This window comes from Boleophthalmus pectinirostris, unplaced genomic scaffold (genome assembly GCF_026225935.1).
Source record: "Boleophthalmus pectinirostris isolate CB_2022bp ecotype Guang Dong unplaced genomic scaffold, ASM2622593v1 HiC_scaffold_5, whole genome shotgun sequence".
Classification (NCBI taxonomy): domain Eukaryota; kingdom Metazoa; phylum Chordata; class Actinopteri; order Gobiiformes; family Gobiidae; genus Boleophthalmus; species Boleophthalmus pectinirostris.
In genome coordinates this window covers 742,526-762,439 of record NW_026571404.1, presented here as the reverse complement: position 1 = coordinate 762,439, position 19,914 = coordinate 742,526, and the positions used below count along the sequence as shown (strand labels likewise).

At 46.3% G+C, this 19,914-nt stretch overlaps 1 protein-coding gene across 1 annotated transcript in view; it reads left to right on the top strand.

Moving 5' to 3' along the window:
- pdzd8 (PDZ domain containing 8) overlaps positions 1–19,914 on the top strand; it is a 57,145-nt gene that overhangs the window by 16,187 nt on the left and 21,044 nt on the right. Inside the window, exons 4-5 of the mRNA XM_055162611.1 lie at positions 3,471–3,593; positions 8,286–8,388. Coding sequence (XP_055018586.1) covers positions 3,471–3,593; positions 8,286–8,388 — 226 coding nt within the window. The remainder of the gene's footprint in view (positions 1–3,470; positions 3,594–8,285; positions 8,389–19,914) is intronic.

The following is a 19,914-nucleotide window of genomic DNA, read 5'->3' as shown; positions in this document are numbered from 1 at the left end:
TATAAACTACAACTCTATAAACTACAACTCTATAAACTACAGCTCTATAAACTACAGCTCTATAAACTACAGCTCTATAAACTACAACTCTAAACTACAGCTCTATAAACTACAGCTCTATAAACTACAGCTCTATAAACTACAGCTCTATAAACTACAACTCTATAAACTACAACTCTATAAACTACAGCTCTATAAACTACAGCTCTATAAACTACAGCTCTATAAACTACAGCTCTATAAACTACAGCTCTATAAACTACAGCTCTATAAACTACAGCTCTATAAACTACAGCTCTATAAACTACAGCTCTATAAACTACAGCTCTATAAACTACAACTCTATAAACTACAGCTCTATAAACTACAGCTCTATAAACTTTGATTCCTGAGCTGGTTGTGGAGTTTAGTTTTGTTTGTTTGTTGTTTTTTATATTAATTAGTCACTTCAGATTCACAAGACACAAGTTGTTCAATAACAACAAGTTGAAAAGTCGTCTGTGTCCGTTTCTCCGTTAAAGCTGAAGTTGTCGTTGATTTGCCGCCGTGTTGGTTCGAGTTGCCATGGAAACGGAGGAACGAATGTTTTTAATATCAGTTTTAAATGAGTTTGGATCAGTTTGTGTTTTGGATTCGGTGACGCTGGCAAAAAAACCCAGTGAAATCCTTTTAAACCCGGAGAGTCTGAGGGACGAGTTTGATTTAAGTAAACGTCTCAGAATCCAGGATGTGGCTTTACTTTGATGACCTCAGCAGGTTTTTGGTTTTTGTTCCTTTTTCTGTGAATTAAACTTTTGTGGTTGTAGCGTCCAGTCGATGGACTGATGGATAAATGACTTTTAATCTTGTTCTTGCCGTGTCTTAGAACCAATATAAGAACAAAATAAGAGAATTTATCGTACGATCATTGTTTCACCGATCATTACAGTTTAACCTTTATCCATATTTTAACTTTAATTATCAATTCAAATTACAAGAAGCTCAAATAAACATTCACAAATAAAACCAAACTTATTCCTCTGACCTCTGTTGTGATCTTTAGATTTTTTAAAATAACTTTTCACCGCTGTTGTTGTTGTTGTTGTTGTTGTTGTTTTTTTACCGTTAATGTTTCTGTGTTTTACTTTGCGTCTTTTCTGTAAACAAGCCAATGTTTTGACCTTCACTTCCTCTCACACAGGAAGTCACCAAAATAAAAGCGCAACCGTACTATTAAACATCATGGACTCTATGTTAATGTAAATAAGAGCAAACTTGACCTTTTACTCTGGTTTTGATCAATCTTTAAGCCTAAAGGAACTGTACGGTTTAGAGTTAAATTTAAATTTATTATTATTATTAATAATAATTAAGATTTAAAAACACAAAATGACCTAAATGTGTCTCCAGATACGAAGAAAACAAGTTCAGATCAAATAAAACTTTTACTGAGAACGGTTCTAATGATTCATTCTAAACACAAAAACATTGGACGTGAACAACTGGGATTATTTTTAGAAAGAATAAACTTTTACATGATCGAGGAATAAATGAATTTGGCTTTAAAATGGGAAAAAAACATCGATTTACTTCGGAAGTTCGTTTAATTCAGAATAATAATTTTCATTTGGAATTAAGTGTTTGTTGAATCCAAGACGCGTCGTGTTGTTTTCTGTGTCTTCTGCTCATTGGCTCATGGGACCAAAAACAATTTTCACTTCCACATTTCCTTCCTCAGTCTGGGACACAGATATAGAACAGCAGACGTGTCGTTCAGTCTCCTGGGGTGTGTTAATCCCACCGCCATCTTGGCTCAGGGCGTCCGTGGTCTAAGTCACCGACCTGCTGCTTTTTCCCAGGATCAGCGAGCGCAGACGCCCGGACTGTTGCACCGATTTTCAACAGTTTAATTTCACATGTTGTGTCTTGTTCTTTACAAGTTCAAACGGCAGCACGTGGTTAAAGCGCAAATTCAAACTACAGCGCAGCAGTTTAAGGAAGAACAAAATGACCAACATGTTAAGGTCGGTTTAAGGTTGAGTCCCGAGTTTGAGAACATAGATCCATCTCCTCTGCTCCTGGATCTGATCTTAATGACACTCAGAGCGACAAGATCCAGTTTTTTCAAATCTGACCCGGGACACTTGGATCTGCTCCTAAAACCCAAACATGATCTGATCTTTGGACATGTGACTCGAGTCTGAACGTCCACGTCACATTCATCCACCGACACGTCAGACTCAGAGTCTCGTCGGTGAAGGGAAAACGAGGTTCGACAGTTTATTCATATTTGGGGGATCTGTGTTCAGGACAAATTGGAGGAGTCTTATCGGAATTGGGTTTGGTTTCCGATAAGACTCCTCCAAATCCTGAACCTAACCGTTTTTTTTAAATGTCTGAGCGCGGCAACAAACGTCCTGGCTCCAACGTCAACGAAAAATAAAGATCCTGCGAACCAAATCCAAGGAGGATAAAGAGTCAAACAAATGAAGCGGCCGCGGAACTGGAACAGATTTTAGGAGACAAGCCCAGAGTTTAGACGACTTCTGTAACTCTGAACACTCGCTGTGTGTGACGCCGTTGTGTCTCCAAAGAACATGTGAGACACTTTTGGGGCGTTTAGAGTTCACGCTGGAGTCACTTTTAACTGGAAATGTGAACGACTTCGCAAAAAAATTTGATTTCACAAAAAAATTTGAATTGAGCTTTAAGCCCTGAAGAAAGAGCTTTAGTCCTGCAGACTGAGACCAGAACTCAAGCCCGAAAGAGAGAAAAAGTGCAATTACAGCAACAAACACTGAGACGCAGATTTGTACTCGGGACTCGTCTGTGTTTGGACAAATATTGTTGGTCATTTTTCTTGGAATTTTGACGTTACAAATGACAGACGTGGAGCTTTTCGACGGGATTAAAATCTCAAACTTCGTCCACAATGATTCCAAACCCCAAAGGTCCTCGGGTCAGACTGATCCTGTGACAAAAGAACTTTACTCCTCGTCTTTATTCAGAGTCCGGACTAAAGCTCAGAGACTGAACCAGGTCCGGTCCAGAGGAATGCAGACCGGTCTGTTCTGACAGGTGTGGTCCTGTCATTAGGGCTCATTATGAGACACACCTGAAACTGACACGGTCACCAGAGGGCAGCACACGCACAGCCCCAGCACCTTTAAAAGACCTGGTCTAGTCCTGGTTCAGTCCTGGTTCAGTCCTGGTTTAGTCCTGGTCTAGTCCTGGTTTAGTCCTGGTCTAGTCCTGGTCTAGACCTGGTCTAGTCCTGGTTTAGTCCTGGTTCAGTCCTGGTTTAGTCCTGGTCTAGTCCTGGTTTAGTCCTGGTCTAGTCCTGGTCTAGTCCTGGTTTAGTCCTGGTTAGTCCTGGTCTAGTCCTGGTCTAGTCCTGGTCTAGTCCTGGTCTAGTCCTGGTTTAGGCCTGGTCTAGTCCTGGTTTAGTCCTGGTCTCTGTTTCTAACGTTCCTTCTGTTTGTGTTTTTCAGGTTTAAGCCGTTCTTCCCGTTCCAGGTTCCGTCTCCGCTCGGCTCCTGTGACGTGGATCTGACCGTGTCCGACGCTCGACTGGTGGAAGGACGACTCCGGGTCAGCCTCATCGAGTGCAGCAGGTCAGACCGAGACCGGGCTTAGTCCTGGTTTAGACCTGGTTTAGTCCTGGTTTAGTCCTGGTTTAGACCTGGTTTAGTCCTGGTTTAGACCTGGTTTAGTCCTGGTTTAGACCTGGTTTAGAGACCTGGTTTAGGTTTAGACCTGGTTTAGACCTGGTTTAGACCTGGTTTAGACCTGGTTTAGACCTGGTTTAGACCTGTTTTTTTAAATGTTCCTGTTCAGACTCAGATCCAGGTCAGTGTCTCTAATCTCTGTGTCTCTGCAGAATCAGGTTTAATTTGACGTTTTTATCCCAAACCTCCAAAAATAGAACCTGAACTGGACCAGGGCGGGGCATCTGACTTAATCTTTTCAATTTGGTAAAACTGCAGGAGGAACACCTCAGACCTCAGACCTGACAGAATTCAGTCTGAGAGAAACTCAAGTCTGACGTCTCACCTCTGGTCATGACCCGAAGGACCAGATCCACGATACAAGAGACACAGATGAGTTTCCTCCAGGCGTCTCCCTGAAGGTTCGTTCACACCAAAGCGTCAGAGCCAGTTTCTCTTGTTTCTCCATGTGGACGTGTGACTGGAGCCTCCTGCGTTTTTGTGGCGCGTCTTCGGCATCAACGCGGCGCGAATCTGGCGTCGACGCGGCGAGTCTTGAGCGTTTTCACTTCGGCGCTCTAGACGAACGTCCAAGACGTCAGCGTCAAGAAGTTGAAAATGCTGAACTTTTCGCGTCAGATGCACCGCCTCAACCAATCAGGGACGAGTATCCAGAGACGCAGCGACGTTATTATCAGGAAGAAAGACCCCAGAACCACAAACATGAACGGAACATAAATATATACACCACAATCACCGAGACCATCACCAGGACTAAACCAGGACTAAACCAGGACTAAACCAGGACTAAACCAGGACTGATCCAGTGTCATTAGTGGAGTATAAATATAAACTGGCTCCAGTCGTCGAGTCGATTTCCTCCGCTGATGTTTTATGTCATAAAAACACTAAAGTCTCAGTCTGGTCTGACATTGTTTCGGGAAAAGACCAGGACCGGGCTCTTGTTTCCAGGGCAACGGACGCACGTCAAGTATTTTTCTCCCGTTGGTCCACGGCGTCAAAGACACGAGCGTCGGGGGCGTCTGAACTCAAATGCAACGGCTCCAAACAGAAGCGTCAAGGCGTTTTTTGACGCTTTGGTGTAAATGGCCCTTTAGAGACAGAGGTGGGAGCTCGGAGTAGAGCCGCTGCTCCTCCACGTGGAGAGGAGCGTCTGAGGGGAGGACGTCTGTTCTGACGTCTCCTGGACGTGTCCCTCAGGAGGTGTTCATGTCCCAGCAGGAGGAGGAGGAGACCCAGGACACACTGGAGGGACCATGTCTCTGGACTGGACTGGGAACACCTCAGGTCCCACTGGAGGAGCTGGAGGAAGTGTCTGGGGTGAAGGACCTGACTCACAGGGAGGGCATCTGACGCACGACGAATCCATCAGACTCTGTGAATAATTCATGTCCATTATAAAAGAGCAGCTCAGAGTCTGATACTGTTACAGAAACAAGAACTGAACCAGGACTGAACCAGGACTGAACCAGGACTAAACCAGGACTGAACCAGGACTGAACCAGGACTAAACCAGGACTGAACCAGGACTGAACCAGGACTAAACCAGGTCTAAACCTGGACTAAACCAGGTCTAAACCAGGTCTAAACCTGGACTAAACCAGGTCTAAACCAGGTCTGAACCAGGTCTGAACCAGGACTGAACCAGGACTGAACCAGGACTGAACCAGGACTGAACCAGGACTAAACCAGGTCTGAACCAGGTTTAAACCAGGTCTGAACCAGGACTAAACCTGGACTAAACCAGGACTGAACCAGGACTGAACCAGGACTGAACCAGGACTAGACCAGGACTGAACCAGGACTGAACCAGGACTGAACCAGGACTGAACCAGGTCTGAACCAGGACTAAACCAGGACTGAACCAGGACTGAACCAGGACTAAACCAGGTCTGAACCAGGTTTAAACCAGGTCTGAACCAGGACTAAACCAGGACTGAACCAGGACTAAACCAGGTCTGAACCAGGTTTAAACCAGGTCTGAACCAGGACTAAACCTGGACTAAACCAGGACTGAACCAGGACTGAACCAGGACTGAACCAGGACTAGACCAGGACTGAACCAGGACTGAACCAGGACTGAACCAGGACTGAACCAGGACTGAACCAGGACTAAACTAGGTCTGAACCAGGACTAAACCAGGTCTGAACCAGGTTTAAACCAGGACTAAACCAGAACTGAACCAGGACTGAACCAGGACTAAACCAGGACTGAACCAGGACTAAACCAGGTCTGAACCAGGACTAAACCAGGTCTAAACCAGGTTTAAACCAGGTCTGAACCAGGACTAAACCTGGACTAAACCAGGACTGAACCAGGACTGAACCAGGACTAGACCAGGACTGAACCAGGACTAAACCAGGACTGAACCAGGACTAAACCTGGACTAAACCAGGACTAAACCTGGACTAAACCAGGACTGGACCAGGACTGAACCAGGACTGGACCAGGACTGAACCAGGACTGGACCAGGACTGGACCAGGACTGGACCAGGACTGGACCAGGACTGAACCGGGACTGGACCAGGACTGGACCCGGTCTGTCTTGGGCTGGTCGGGTGTAAAAGTCCAGATTCCTCCCTGTGGTTCTTGGTTTGTTTGAGTTCAGATTTCAGTCTCCCTCAGGTTACATAATGGAGTTTAAATGAATAAAACAGATTAAGTCAGATGCCCCGCCCTGGTTCAGAGGGAGGATGTGAGATGTTTTTTTTTTGTTCTGAACAATTCGACTTTTTAAATGTTTATCACAAATTTAACCACAAGATTTAAAACGACAAAACTACATTAAGTTATAATTAAAGTCATTTATCAGTTCTGGTTCAGTCTTTTAATCCTGGTTTATTCTTAGTTCAGTCCTGGTTTTCGTCCTTGTTTAGTCCTGGTTTAGTCCTGGTTTAGACCTGGTTTAGTCCTGGTTTAGACCGAGTTTAGTTCTTTTTGTAAACTCTATTTTTTGTGAATTTGGAGTTGTAATTCCGCCTCGTATCCAGCAGGTGGCGGCAGTGCACTTTGTTTCTTTTGCTCCTGCGCTTGACACTTTTTCATTTTTGTTTTTATTTTCTCTTTCAGCAGTAAAACAATCATTTATTTATTTTTGTATGTATTTATTTATCATTATATATATATTTTAATCTATTTATGCATTTATGTATGTATTTTTAAAAAATTTACAATTAATTTTTATTTAATTTTTACAATTTTAAATTCTTTATACATCTGAGACTGTTATAAAAGGTTCGTGTCACACCTACACATAAAACTACACCTAAAACTACATCTAAAACTACACATAAAACTACACATAAAACTACACTTACTGCACTAAAAGTTTGGTTTGTGTGATTCTGGTTAAGATATTATCAGCCTCAAAACAGCAGAAAATTAAACCAATTGTTTGTGTTTTGTTTGTGTTGTTTTCTGTGTGACTGTTTACATTTGTGTGAGCTTATTTCTAAAATTATTATTATTTTTGTGTAAATTATATTTTGTTCATTTCTGTTCATCTGACGACAGCGACTTTAATGAAACTCCACAAAACTAGAAGAGAAACGACCTGAGACTGTGGAAAAGTCTGAGTTATTCTATAAAATATGAATCAACAGTGAGTTACGAGAGATCAGGTTCTCACTCTTTTTCACAGACAAAATTTCCAAACTTTTCCATGACTTTTTCATGAGCTAAAGTGAATTTTCCATGACTTTCCAGCACCTTCATGTGTAGAACTGATCATAGTTTTAGGCCTAAATCTGAAACATTAACTCTTTCCTCTCACCTTCTGGTTTGGGATTATAGTTTTTGAATATTTTAAATCCTGTCAGTGTTTTTATTGTCGTCTCTGTTAAACAAAAGACTCAGATGTTCACAAAGAATCAGAACAGAATCATGAAAACTGAACAAACACTAGAGACAAGGGAAACAGACACTAAAACTCCAGGACTTTTCCAGGATTTCCATGATCGTTGGAACCCTGAAAGACTGATACAGACTTTTCCACAGTCTCAGGTCGTTTCTCTTCTAGTTTTGTGGAGTTTTGTTAAAGTCGCTGTCGTCAGATGAACAGAAATGAACAAAATATAATTTATACAAAAATAATCATGAATATTTTTAGAAATAAACTCACACAAAATGAAAACAGATACACAAAACAACACAAACCAAACACAAACGATTGGTTTCATTTTCTGTCTGTTTTGGGGCTGAGGCACATTTTGAGCGACTGGACGACGTCATGGAAAATAAAACTGTTCAGATCTTAAGAAGCAGAATCACACAAAACAAACAAACAATTGACTCCATTTTGTGTCGCTTTATTTAATTTTAAAGTTTGTTGGAGCTGTTGACCCCAATTTGACCTTTTAAAAGAATCGTTAATATCTCCAAAACTAAAGCAGCACAAACCAAACTTTTGTTGATGAGGAAACTTCACAGAGTTTCTTTAAACTCACATTATTTTACACCGAGTGGAAGGGAAGTGAGACGAGGACTGAACCAGGACTAAACCGGTCGCTCCTGTCGTCTTCTCACCTTATTCTTCTCTTTTTAAACACATTTTCTCATGTTTCTCTGTTTGTCTTCAGGTTGTTCATTCTGGGCTCGTACGATCGTGAGACGTACGTTCACTGCACAGTGGAGCTGAGCGGGACGCAGTGGAAAGAGAAGACCAGATCCTCCATCAAACAGGTCAAAAAACACTAAATAAACAAAAACTGTCCAAAAACACTTTCTACAAACAAAAACTGACCTAAAAACACTTTCTACAAACAAAAACTGACCTAAAAACACTTTCTACAAACAAAAACTGTCCAAAAAACACTTTCTACAAACAAAAACTGTCCAAAAACACTTTAAATAAACATAAACTGTCCAAAAACACTTTCTACAAACAAAAACTGTCCAAAAACACTTTAAATAAACAAAAACTGTCCAAAAACACTTTCTGCAAACAAAAACTGTCCAAAAACACTTTAAATAAACATAAACTGTCCAAAAACACTTTCTGCAAACAAAAACTGTCCAAAAACACTTTCTGCAAACAAAAACTGTCCAAAAACACTTTAAATAAACAAAAACTGTCCAAAAACACTTTAAATAAACAAAAACTGTCCAAAAACACTTTCTCCAAACAAAAACTGACAAAAAAAACCACTTTCTATGAACAAAAACTGTCCAAAAACACTTTATACGAACAAAAACTGACCAAAAAAACCCTTTCTGCAAACAAAAACTGTCCAAAAACACTTTAAATAAACAAAAACTGTCCAAAAACACTTTAAATAAACAAAAACTGTCCAAAAACACTTTAAATAAACAAAAACTGTCCAAAAAAAACCCTTTCTGCAAACAAAAACTGTCCACTTTAATCTTGGTCTAGTCCTGGTCCTGGTCTTGGTCCTGGTCCTGGTCTAGTCCTGGTCCTGGTCCGGTCTCTGTGGGACCTTATCAAATCCTCGTTATCTAAATATCGTTTCACATTTGCGTGGGTTTGATGAGGCGCTTTGATCATATCTGGGGGGTTATTGGATTAGAGTCGATAATATTCCGTCGGATGTGATTATCGGTGACTCGCGGTGGCGCCGGCCGAATGCCACGCTCCTGTTTTTGTTTCTGACACGTGTCCGAGCCGCGCCGCTAACTCGATCGCGCGTCATTAGCCCGGCGCGCTCACTTATTGGCCCATCAATCGCGCTTCTGTGAGCCGTGACATTTGGCCCAAGCACTAATGCCCCCCAACGCCCCCCAGTGCCCCCCCCGACTCCCTGCAGCGCCCCCCGGCTACAGGCAACGTAATTACAGCGACGGGCGACGGTCGGGCCCGAGCTAACGAAGGCTAACACAGGCTAACACAGGCTAACGCGCGACGGCGGAAATGTCAAAATAAATTATGAACAAAACAGAAGCAACAATTATGACATTTACAAACCAAGACTAAACCAGGACTAAACCAGGACTAAACCAGGACTAAACCAGGACTGAACCAGGTCTAAAGAAGAACTAAAAAAGGACTAAACCTGTGTGTGTGTGTGTGTGTGTTTCTGTGTGTGTGTGTGTGTGTGTGTGTGTGTGTGTGTGTGTGTCTGTGTGTGTGTGTGTGTGTGTGTGTGTGTGTGTGTGTGTGTGTCTGTGTGTGTGTGTGTGTGTGTGTGTGTGTGTGTGTGTGTGTGTGTGTGTGTGTATGTGTGTGTGTGTGTGTGTCTGTGTGTGTGTGTGTGTGTGTGTGTGTATGTGTGTGTATGTGTGTGTGTGTGTGTGTGTCTGTGTGTGTGTGTGTGTGTGTGTGTGTGTGTGTGTGTGTGTGTGTGTGTCTGTGTGTGTGTGTGTGTGTGTGTGTGTGTGTGTGTGTGTGTGTGTGTGTGTGTGTGTGTGTGTGTGTGTGTGTGTGTGTGTGTGTGTGTGTGTCTGTGTGTGTGTGTGTCTGTGGTGTGTGTGTGTCTGTGTGTGTCTGTGTGTGTGTGTGTGTGTGTGTGTGTGTTCTGTGTCTGTGTCTGTGTGTGTGTGTATGTGTGTGTGTGTGTGTGTCTGTGTGTGTGTGTGTCTTGTGTGTGCTGTGTGTGTCTGTGTGTGTGTGTGTGTGTGTGTGTGATGTATGTGTGTGTGTGTGTGTGTGTGTGTGTGTGTGTGTGTGTGTGTGTCTGTGTGTCTGTGTGTGTGTGTGTCTGTGTGTGTGTGTGTGTGTGTGTGTGTGTGTGTTCTGTGTGTGTGTGTGTGTGTGTCTGTGTGTGTGTGTGTGTGTGTATATGTGTGTATGTGTGTGTGTGTGTGTGTGTGTGTGTGTCTGTGTGTGTGTCTGTGTGTGTGTGATCTGTGTGTGTGTGTGTCTGTGTGTGTGTGTGTCTGTGTGTGTGTGTGTGTGTGTCTGTGTGTGTGTGTGTGTGTGTGTGTGTCTGTGTGTGTGTGTGTGTGTCTGTGTGTGTGTGTGTGTCTGTGTGTGTGTGTGTGTGTCTGTGTGTGTGTGTGTGTGTGTGTGTGTGTGTGTGTGTGTGTGTATATGTGTGTATGTGTGTGTGTGTATGTGTCTGTGTGTGCGTGTGTGTGTGTTCTGTAAATAAACTCTCTGTGAGTTGTTTGATGTTGAGTCACACAGAAAGAATAAATTACATTATTTACAATTTATTTATTATCCGAGTCTGAACAATGTTTTATTTTGAAAAATCACCAAATTATCTCCATCACATCCACCTGTGTCTCACTCTTGTCTCACTCTTGTTTGTGTCACTTTTGTTTGTGTCACTTTAGTTTGTCTCACTTTTGTTGGTGTCCTTTTTTGTCACTTTTTGTTTTGTGTCACTTTTGTTTGTGTCACTTTAGTTTGTCTCACTTTTGTTTGGTCACTTTTGTTTGTGTCACTTTAGTTTGTTCTCACTTTGTTTGTTCACTTTTTGTTTGTGTCACTTTTGTTTGTGTCACTTTTGTTTGTGTCACTTTTGTTTGTGTCACTTTTGTTTGTGTCACTTTTGTTTGTGTCACTTTAGTTTGTCTCACTTTTGTTTGTGTCACTTTTGTTTGTGTCACTTTAGTTTGTCTCACTTTTGTTGGTGTCACTTTTGTTTGTGTCACTTTTGTTTGTGTCACTTTGTTTGTGTCACTTTTGTTTGTGTCACTTTTGTTTGTGTCACTTTTGTTTGTGTCACTTTTGTTTGTGTCACTCTTGTCTCGATCAGTGAGACATTTACTCTCATATTAACCCCACGAGCAGCAGAATGAGGAAACAACAAACGTCTTTGGAAACATTTATTATTATTTTTATAAAACACCACAGTTTTTGTGTCGTCGTCTCATTTTATTTTGTCGTTTTTCTCCTCCGCACCTAAAGTCCTGAAAAATACTGTCTGACTTTAAACCCGTGTGTGTGTGGCCCGCTGATCCTGAGAGACCTGAGAGACCTGAGAGACCTGAGGGACCTGAGGGACCTGAGGGACCTGAGAGACCTGAGGGACCTGAGAGACCTGAGAGACCTGAGGACCTGAGTGGTGTTTGGATGGTGGTTCATGTCCTGGTTCTGTCCTGCAGGGGGCAGTGTGGGTCTGTGCTCGTCTCCCACAGCAGCAGGTGTTTCCTTTGTGCTCAGTGTTTGTGGAAAAAACAAAAGAGACAAAAAGACCTGGTTTAGTCCTGGTTTAGACCTGGTTTAAACCTGGTTTAGACCTGGTTTAGATCTGTTACTCCTGGGCTTGTCTTGGTTCAGATCTTATCAGACCAGGACCATTTATTAGGACAATTAATGGTCTAAACCAGGACTAAAGCAGGACTGAACCAGGTCTAAACCAGGTCTAAACCAGGTCTAAACCAGGACTAAACCAGGACTAAACCAGGTCTAAACCAGGTCTAAACCAGGTCTAAACCAGGTCTAAACCAGGACTAAACCAGGACTAAACCAGGACTAAACCAGGACTAAACCAGGTCACAGGGTCAAACCGCAGTGAAATAAAATGTTTGAAAACTCGTTCAGGTTTAGAATCATGTGAAATTTATAAAAGCATCTTCAGACTTTTCACCTGCGACAGAGTCGCGTCCGGGTTCTCCTCGGAGTCACGTCCGGGTTCTCCTCGGAGATGTGTCCGGGTTCTCCTCGGACACGTCCGGGTTCTCCTCGGAGTCACGTCCGGGTTCTCCTCGGAGACGTGGGTTCTCTCGTCCGGGTTCTCCTCGGAGTCACGTCCGGGTTCTCCTCGGAGATGTGTCGGAGTCTCCTCGGACACGTCCGGGTTCTCCTCGGACACGTCCGGGTTCTCCTCGGAGTCACACGTCCGGGTTCTCCTCGGAGTCACGTCCGGGTTCTCCTCGGACACGTCCGGGTTCTCCTCGGAGTCACGTCCGGGTTCTCCTCGGAGTCACGTCCGGGTTCTCCTCGGAGTCACGTCCGGGTTCTCCTCGGAGTCACGTCCGGGTTCTCCTCGGAGTCACGTCCGGGTTCTCCTCGGACACGTCCGGGTTCTCCTCGGAGTCACGTCCGGGTTCTCCTCGGAGTCACTCCTCGTCCGGGTCCGGGTTCTCCTCGGAGTCACGTCCGGGTTCTCCTCGGAGTCACGTCCGGGTTCTCCTCGGACACGTCCGGGTTCTCCTCGGAGTCACGTCCGGGGTCTCCTCAGACACGTCCGGGGTCTCCTCGGACACGTCCGGGTTCTCCTCCTCGGACACGTCCGGGTTCTCCTCGGAGACACGTCCGGGTTCTCCTCGGAGACGCGTCCGGGTTCTCCTCGGACACGTCCGGGTTCTCCTCGGAGTCACGTCCGGTTTCTCCTCGGAGTGCGTCCGGGTTCTCCTCGGACACGTCCGGGGTTCTCCTCGGACGTCGTCCGGGTTCTCCCCTCGGAGACGCGTCCGGGTTCTCCTCGGACACGTCCGGGTTCTCCTCGGAGACGCGTCCGGGTTCTCCTCGGAGACGCGTCCGGGTTCTCCTCGGAGTCGCGTCCGGGTTCTCCTCGGAGACGCGTCCGGGTTCTCCTCGGAGTCGCGTCCGGGTTCTCCTCGGAGACGCGTCCGGGTTCTCCTCGGACACGTCCGGGTTCTCCTCAGAGTCACATTCTGCTTTTGTCTCAGTCTCAGTTTATGTTCAGGCCTCAGGTGAAGATCAGAACCTTCAGACCTCGTGATCCAACAACCCAAACCAGAGTCATGTGACGCTCACTCTGTGTTCTGATTGGACGATCGTCCTGAACCAAAACACCAAAATATAAATCTATAAATAAACGACGTCGTGTTTAACAATAAAATTAGCATCAAAGTTTTCATTAAAAGATTTTATTTGAAGATGGTTTCCTCAGATCTAAGGTCTTGGTCCTGGTCCTTGGTCCTGGTCTTGGTCTTGGTCCTGGTCTTGGTCCTGGTCTTGGTCCTGGTCCTTGGTCCTGGTCTGGTCCTTGGTCTTGGTCCTGGTCTTGGTCCTGGTCTTGGTCCTGGTCCTTGGTCTTGGTCCTGTGGTCCTGGTCCTGGTCTTGGTTCTGGGTCTGGTCTTGGTCCTGGTCTTGGTCCTGGTCCTGGTCCTGGTCCTGGTCCTGGTCCTTGGTCTTGGTCCTGGTCTTGGTCCTGGTCTGGTCCTGGTCCTGGTCCTGGTCCTGGTCCTGGTCTAGACTTGGTCCTGGTCTGGTCTTGGTCTGGTCCTGGTCCTGGTCTTGGTCCTGGTCCTGGTCCTGCTGGTCCTGGTCCTGGTCTTGGTCTGGTCTTGGTCTTGGTCTTGGTCCCTGGTCTTGGTCCTGGTCTTGGTCTTGTCTGGTCTTGGTCCTGGTCCTGGTCTTGGTCCTGTCTTGATGTATAAATGGCGTGGAGAACAGTATCTGTGTGAGGTCCGGTCTGGTCTTGGTCTTGGTCCTGGTCTTGGTCCTGGTCCTGGTCCTGGTCCTGGTCTTGGTCCTGGTCTTGGTCCTGGTCTTGGTCCTGGTCCTGGTCCTTGGTCCTGGTCTTGGTCCTGGTCCTGGTCTTGGTCTTGGTCCTGGTCTGGTCTGGTCTTGGTCCTGGTCCTGGTCTTGGTCCTGGTCTTGGTCCTGGTCTTGGTCCGGTCTCTGTAGACGTATAAATGGCGTGGAGAACAGTATCTGTGTGAGTCCTGGTCCTGGTCCTGGTCTTGGTCTTGGTCCTGGTCTTGGTCCTGGTCTTGGTCCTGGTCTTGGTCCTGGTCTCCTGGTCTTGGTCCTGGTCTTGGTCTTGGTCCTGGTCTTGGTCCGGTCTCTGTAGACGTATAAATGGCGTGGAGAACAGTATCTGTGTGAGTCCTGGTCCTGGTCCTGGTCCTGGTCTTGGTCTTGGTCCTGGTCTTGGTCCTGGTCTTGGTCTTGGTCCTGGTCTTGGTCCTGGTCCTGGTCTTGGTCTTGGTCTTGGTCTTGGTCCTTGGTCTTGGTCCTGGTGGTCCTGGTCCTTGGTCCTGGTCTTGGTCCTGGTCTTGGTCTTGGTCCTTGGTCCTGGTCCTGGTCCTGGTCCTGGTCCTGGTCCTGGTCTGGTCTTGGTCCTGGTCCTGGTCCTGGTCCTTCTGGTCCTGGTCCTGGTCTTGGTCCTGGTCTTGGTCTGGTCTGGTCTTGGTCTGGTGGTCTTGGTCTTGGTCTTGGTCCTTGGTCCTGGTCTCTGTAGACGTATAAATGGCGTGGAGAAACAGTATCTGTGTGAGTCCTGGTCTTGGTCTTGGTCCTGGTCCTGGTCTTGGTCTGGTCTTGGTCTTGGTCCTGGTCTTGGTCCTGGTCTGGTGGTCCTGGTCTTGGTCTTGGTCTGGTCTTGGTCCTGGTCTTGGTCCTGGTCTGGTCCTGGTCCTGGTCCTTTGGTCTTGGTCTTGGTCTTGGTCTTGGGTCTTGGTCTTGGTCCTGGTCTTGGTCGGTCTTGGTCCTGGTCTTGGTCTTGGTCTTAGTCCTGGTCTTGGTCCTGGTCCTGGTCCTGGTCTTGGTCCTGGTCTTGGTCCTGGTCTTGGTCTTGGTCCTGGTCTTGGTCCGGTCTCTGTAGACGTATAAATGGCGTGGAGAACAGTATCTGTGTGAGTCCTGGTCCTGGTCCTGGTCCTGGTCTTGGTCTTGGTCTTGGTCTTGGTCTTGGTCTTGGTCCTGGTCCTGGTCCTGGTCCTGGTCCTGGTCTTGGTCCTGGTCCTGGTCCTGGTCTTGGTCCTGGTCCTGGTCCTGGTCTTGGTCCTGGTCTTGGTCTGGTCTTGGTCTTGGTCCTGGTCCTGGTCCTGGTCTTGGTCCTGGTCCTGGTCTTGGTCTTGGTCCTGGTCTTGGTCCTGGTCTTGGTCCGGTCTCTGTAGACGTATAAATGGCGTGGAGAACAGTATCTGTGTGAGTCCTGGTCTTGGTCCTGGTCCTGGTCTTGGTCTTGGTCCTGGTCTTGGTCTTGGTCTTGGTCCTGGTCTTGGTCCGGTCTCTGTAGACGTATAAATGGCGTGGAGAACAGTATCTGTGTGACATTTTGTGGCGTCCATGTTGAGTGTTTGATGTCGCTACAGACGCCCAGAGGCACAAACTACAAAAAGAGACAGAACACGAACGATGAACGATAAACGATAAACGGAAAGAAAGGACAACGACACGGACGGAGAGAGAGAGAGAGAGAGAGAGAGAGAGAGAGACAGAGAGAGAGAGAGAGAGAGGGGCAGGGGGGAAGAGAGAGAAATGGACAGAGGGAGAGAAGAGAGAAAAACACAGAGAAAATGAGAGAAGAGAGAAAGCGAGGGAAAGGGAAGAGAGAAATATGGAGATAGAGGGAAGGGGGAGAGAGAGAGGAGAGAAGAAGAGAGGGAAAGAGAGAAGAGAGAAAGATGGAGAGATTGAGAGATGGCAGGAGGGAGGGAGGAAGGGAAATGGAGAGAAACAGATGGGGGGAGAGAGAGAGGGAGAAGAGAGGAAGAGAGAGGGAGAAACAGAGAGAGAGGGAGAAGAGAAAAAGCAGAGAAAAAGAGAAATGGAGAGAAACAGAGAGGGGAAGAGAAGAGAGAAAGATGGAGAGATTGAGAGATGGCAGGAGGGAGGGAGGAAGGGAAATGGAGAGAAACAGAGAGGGGAAGAGAGAGAGGGGGAGAAATTGAGAGAGAGAAAGAGGGAAGGAGGGAGGGAGAGAGAGAAGAGAGAGAAACAAAGAGAAATGGTGAGAGCGAGAGAGGGAAAGAGAAGAGAGAAAAAATGAAGAAAGAGAGAGGGAGAAAGAGAAAGAAAAATGGACAGAGAGAGAGAGAGACGGGTGGGAGCGAGAGCGGGAAAGAGAGAAGAGAGGAAAATGGAGAAGGAGAGAGAGAGAGAGAGAGAGGGAAGGAGGGAAAGAGAGAAGAGAGGAAAATGCAGAGAGAATGAGAGGGAGAGAGAGGAGAGGAGAGGAGAGGAAGATAGAGAGAGGGAAAGAGAGAGAGAGAAATGGAGAGAGAAGAACAGAGAGGAAGAGAAGAGGGAAGAGAGAGAAATGGAGAGTAAAGAGACACTAAAATGGAAAAAGAAAGACAAGAAGAGAGAGAAAGAAATGGAGACAGAAAGAGAGAAAACCAGGACTAAACCAGGACTAAACCAGGTTTAAAACCAGGACTAAACCAGGTCTAAACCAGGACTAAACCAGGACTAAACCAGGAAACCAGGACTAAACCAGGACTAAAACCAGGACTAAACCAGGACTAAACCAGGACTAAACCAGGTTTAAAACCAGGACTAAACCAGGACTAAACCAGGAACTAAACCAGGACCAGGGACTAAACCAGGTTTTAAACCAGGACAAACCAGGACTAAAACCAGGACTAAAACCAGGACTAAACCAGGACTAACCAGGAACTAAAGGACTAAACCAGGACTAAACCAGACTAAACCAGAAAAAAACCAGGACTAAACCAGGACTAAACCAGGTTTAAAACCAGGAATAAACCAGGACTAAACCAGGTTTAAAACCAGGAATAAACCAGGACTAAACCAGGTTTAAAACCAGGACTAAACCAGAACTAAACCAGGACTAAACCAGGTCTGAACCAGGTCTGAACCAGGACTAAAACCAGGACTAAACCAGGACTAAACCAGGTTTAAAACCAGGACTAAACCAGGACTAAACCAGGTTTAAAACCAGGACTAAACCAGGTTTAAAACCAGGACTAAACCAGGACTAAACCAGGACTAAAACCAGGACTAAACCGGGTCTAAACCAGGACTAAACCAGGACTAAAACCAGGACTAAACCAGAACTAAACCGGGTCTGAACCAGGACTAAACCAGAACTAAACCAGGACTAAACCAGGACTAAAACCAGGACTAAACTGGGTCTAAACCAGAACTAAACCAGGACTAAAACCAGGACTAAACCAGGACTAACTAAACCAGGACTAAACCAGGACTAAGAAAGAGTCAGATGCCCTCCCTCCCTCCCGTCGTCCTTCTGTAAAACAATAGAACAAACAAAATGGCGTCTGTGACTCTTTGTCTGTCGCACCTGTGGATCCTCCACTCCTCCTCTCCTCTCCTCCTCTCCTCTCTCTCCTCTCCACTCCTCCTCTCCTCTCCTCCTCTCCTCTTTCTCTCACACTCTCTTTTCTTCCTCCTCCTCTCCTCCTCTCTTTTCTTCTCCTTCTTTCTTCTTCTTCTTCCTCTCCTCTTTTATTTCTATATTTATATCTGTTTCTCTCTTTCTCTCTTTCTCTGCTCTTTTATTTATTCATCCATCTCCCTCTCTCCCGCTCCCTCGCTCGCTCCCCCTCCTCCTTTCATTTCTTATCTCCTTTATCGCTCTCTCATCTCTCTCCCTCTCTCTCTCTCTTTCTCTCCTCTGGCTTTATTCTTCATTTCCGCTCGTTTCCCTCCTTCCTGTCCTCTCTCTCTCTTCTCTCTCTTCTCTCTCTCGCTTCATCTCTCTCTTCTTTTCCTCCCCTCCTCTTGTCTCCTTTTCTTCCTCTCTCTCTCTCCATCCCTCCGTCCTCTGGCTGTTCTTTATTTCCGCCTCGTTCACCCTCCCTCCTCTCCTCCTCTCCCTCCTCCTCCTCCTCCTCCTCCTCTTTCTCTTTTCTCTCGTTTGAAGCAACAAGTGGAAAGCAACAAATGTGTTTCTGTTTTTCTTTCACATCGTCCTCATCCCTCGCTCTCTCTCTCCTTTCTTCGCTCTCTCCTTCCTTTATTCGTTTATCTTTCTGTTTCTGCTCTTTCCTCTCCCTCTCTCCAAATCTCCTTATCTTTCTCCCTCTTTATTTGTTCATCTGCCTGTTTCCCACTCATCCCCCTCTCCCTCCCTCCCTCTCTCCCTCCGTCCCTCTCTCCCTCCCTCTCTCTTTTCTTTCTCTCGTCCCCAGCTCCTGGTTTTTCTTTTTCTCCTCTTCTCTCCCTCCTCCCTCATCCTCCTCTTCTTTTTGTTTGTTCATCTATCGTTTATACACTCTCTCCTCTTCCCCCACACCCTTCTCTCTCTCTCTCTCTCTCTCTCTCTCTCTCTCTCTCTCTCTCTCTCTCTCTTTTATTTGTTCATCTGCCTGTTTCTCCACTCCTCCACCCATCTCTTCCTTTCCCCCTCTTCTTTTTCTCCTCTTTTATTTCTTCATCTGTCTATTCTCTTCTCTTCTATCCATCTCCTCCTTTCCTCTTCTCTTCTCTCCTTTATTTCATCTGTCTGTTTCCCTCTCTCTCTCTCCTCTTCTCTCTCTCTGCTCTTTTATTTCTTCATCTGTCTGTTTCTCCCATCCTCCTCTTCTCTTTTTCCTGATCTCTCTCTCTCCTCCATCCATCTCCTCTCCTCTTCACTTCTCTCTTCTCTCTCTCTGCTCTTTTATTCTTTTATTTGTTCATCCCTCTCTTCTCTCTCTCTGCTCTTTTATTTGTTCATCTGTCCGTTTGTGTTTCTTTTCGTTTGTGTTTGATGAGCTCTGACAGACGCCGCCGGCCCCGAGCTCCGCAACAACCGACCCCGAGTCACCGCCCCCCCCCCCCCCCCCACCGCAACCTGACCCCCCCCACACACACACACACACACACACACCTCTGACCCCCCCGACCCACCCGCCCCCCCACCACCCACCAACCAAACCAACCCTGGATCCTCTGTGTCCTCTGTTCCTCTGTGATCCTCTGTTCCTCTGTGATCCTCTGTTCCTCTGTGATCCTCTGTTCCTCTGTTCCTCTGTGATCCTCTGTTCCTCTGTTCCTCTGTTCCTCTGTTCCTCTGTGATCCTCTGTTCCTCTGTTCCTCTGTTCCTCTGATCCTCTGTTCCTCTGTTCCTCTGTGATCCTCTGTTCCTCTGTGATCCTCTGTTCCTCTGTGATCCTCTGTTCCTCTGTTCCTCTGTGATCCTCTGTGATCCTCTGATCCTCTGTTCCTCTCCTCTGTTCCTCTGTGATCCTCTGTTCCTCTGTGATCCTCTGTTCCTCTGTGATCCTCTGTTCCTCTGTGTGATCCTCTGTTCTGTGATCCTCTGTTCCTCTGTTCCTCTGTTCCTCTGTTCCTCTGTTCCTCTGTTCCTCTGTTCCTCTGTTCCTCTGTGATCCTCTGTTCCTCTGTGATCCTCTGTTCCTCTGTTCCTCTGTTTCTCTGTTCCTCTGTGATCCTCTGTTCCTCTGTGATCCTCTGTGATCCTCTGTGATCCTCTGTTCCTCTGTTCCTCTGTTCCTCTGTTCCTCTGTGATCCTCTGTTCCTCTGTGATCCTCTGTTCCTCTGTTCCTCTGTGATCCTCTGTTCCTCTGTGATCCTCTGTTCCTCTGTTCCTCTGTTCCTCTGTTCCTCTGTGATCCTCTGTTCCTCTGTTCCTCTGTTCCTCTGTGATCCTCTGTTCCTCTGTGATCCTCTGTTCC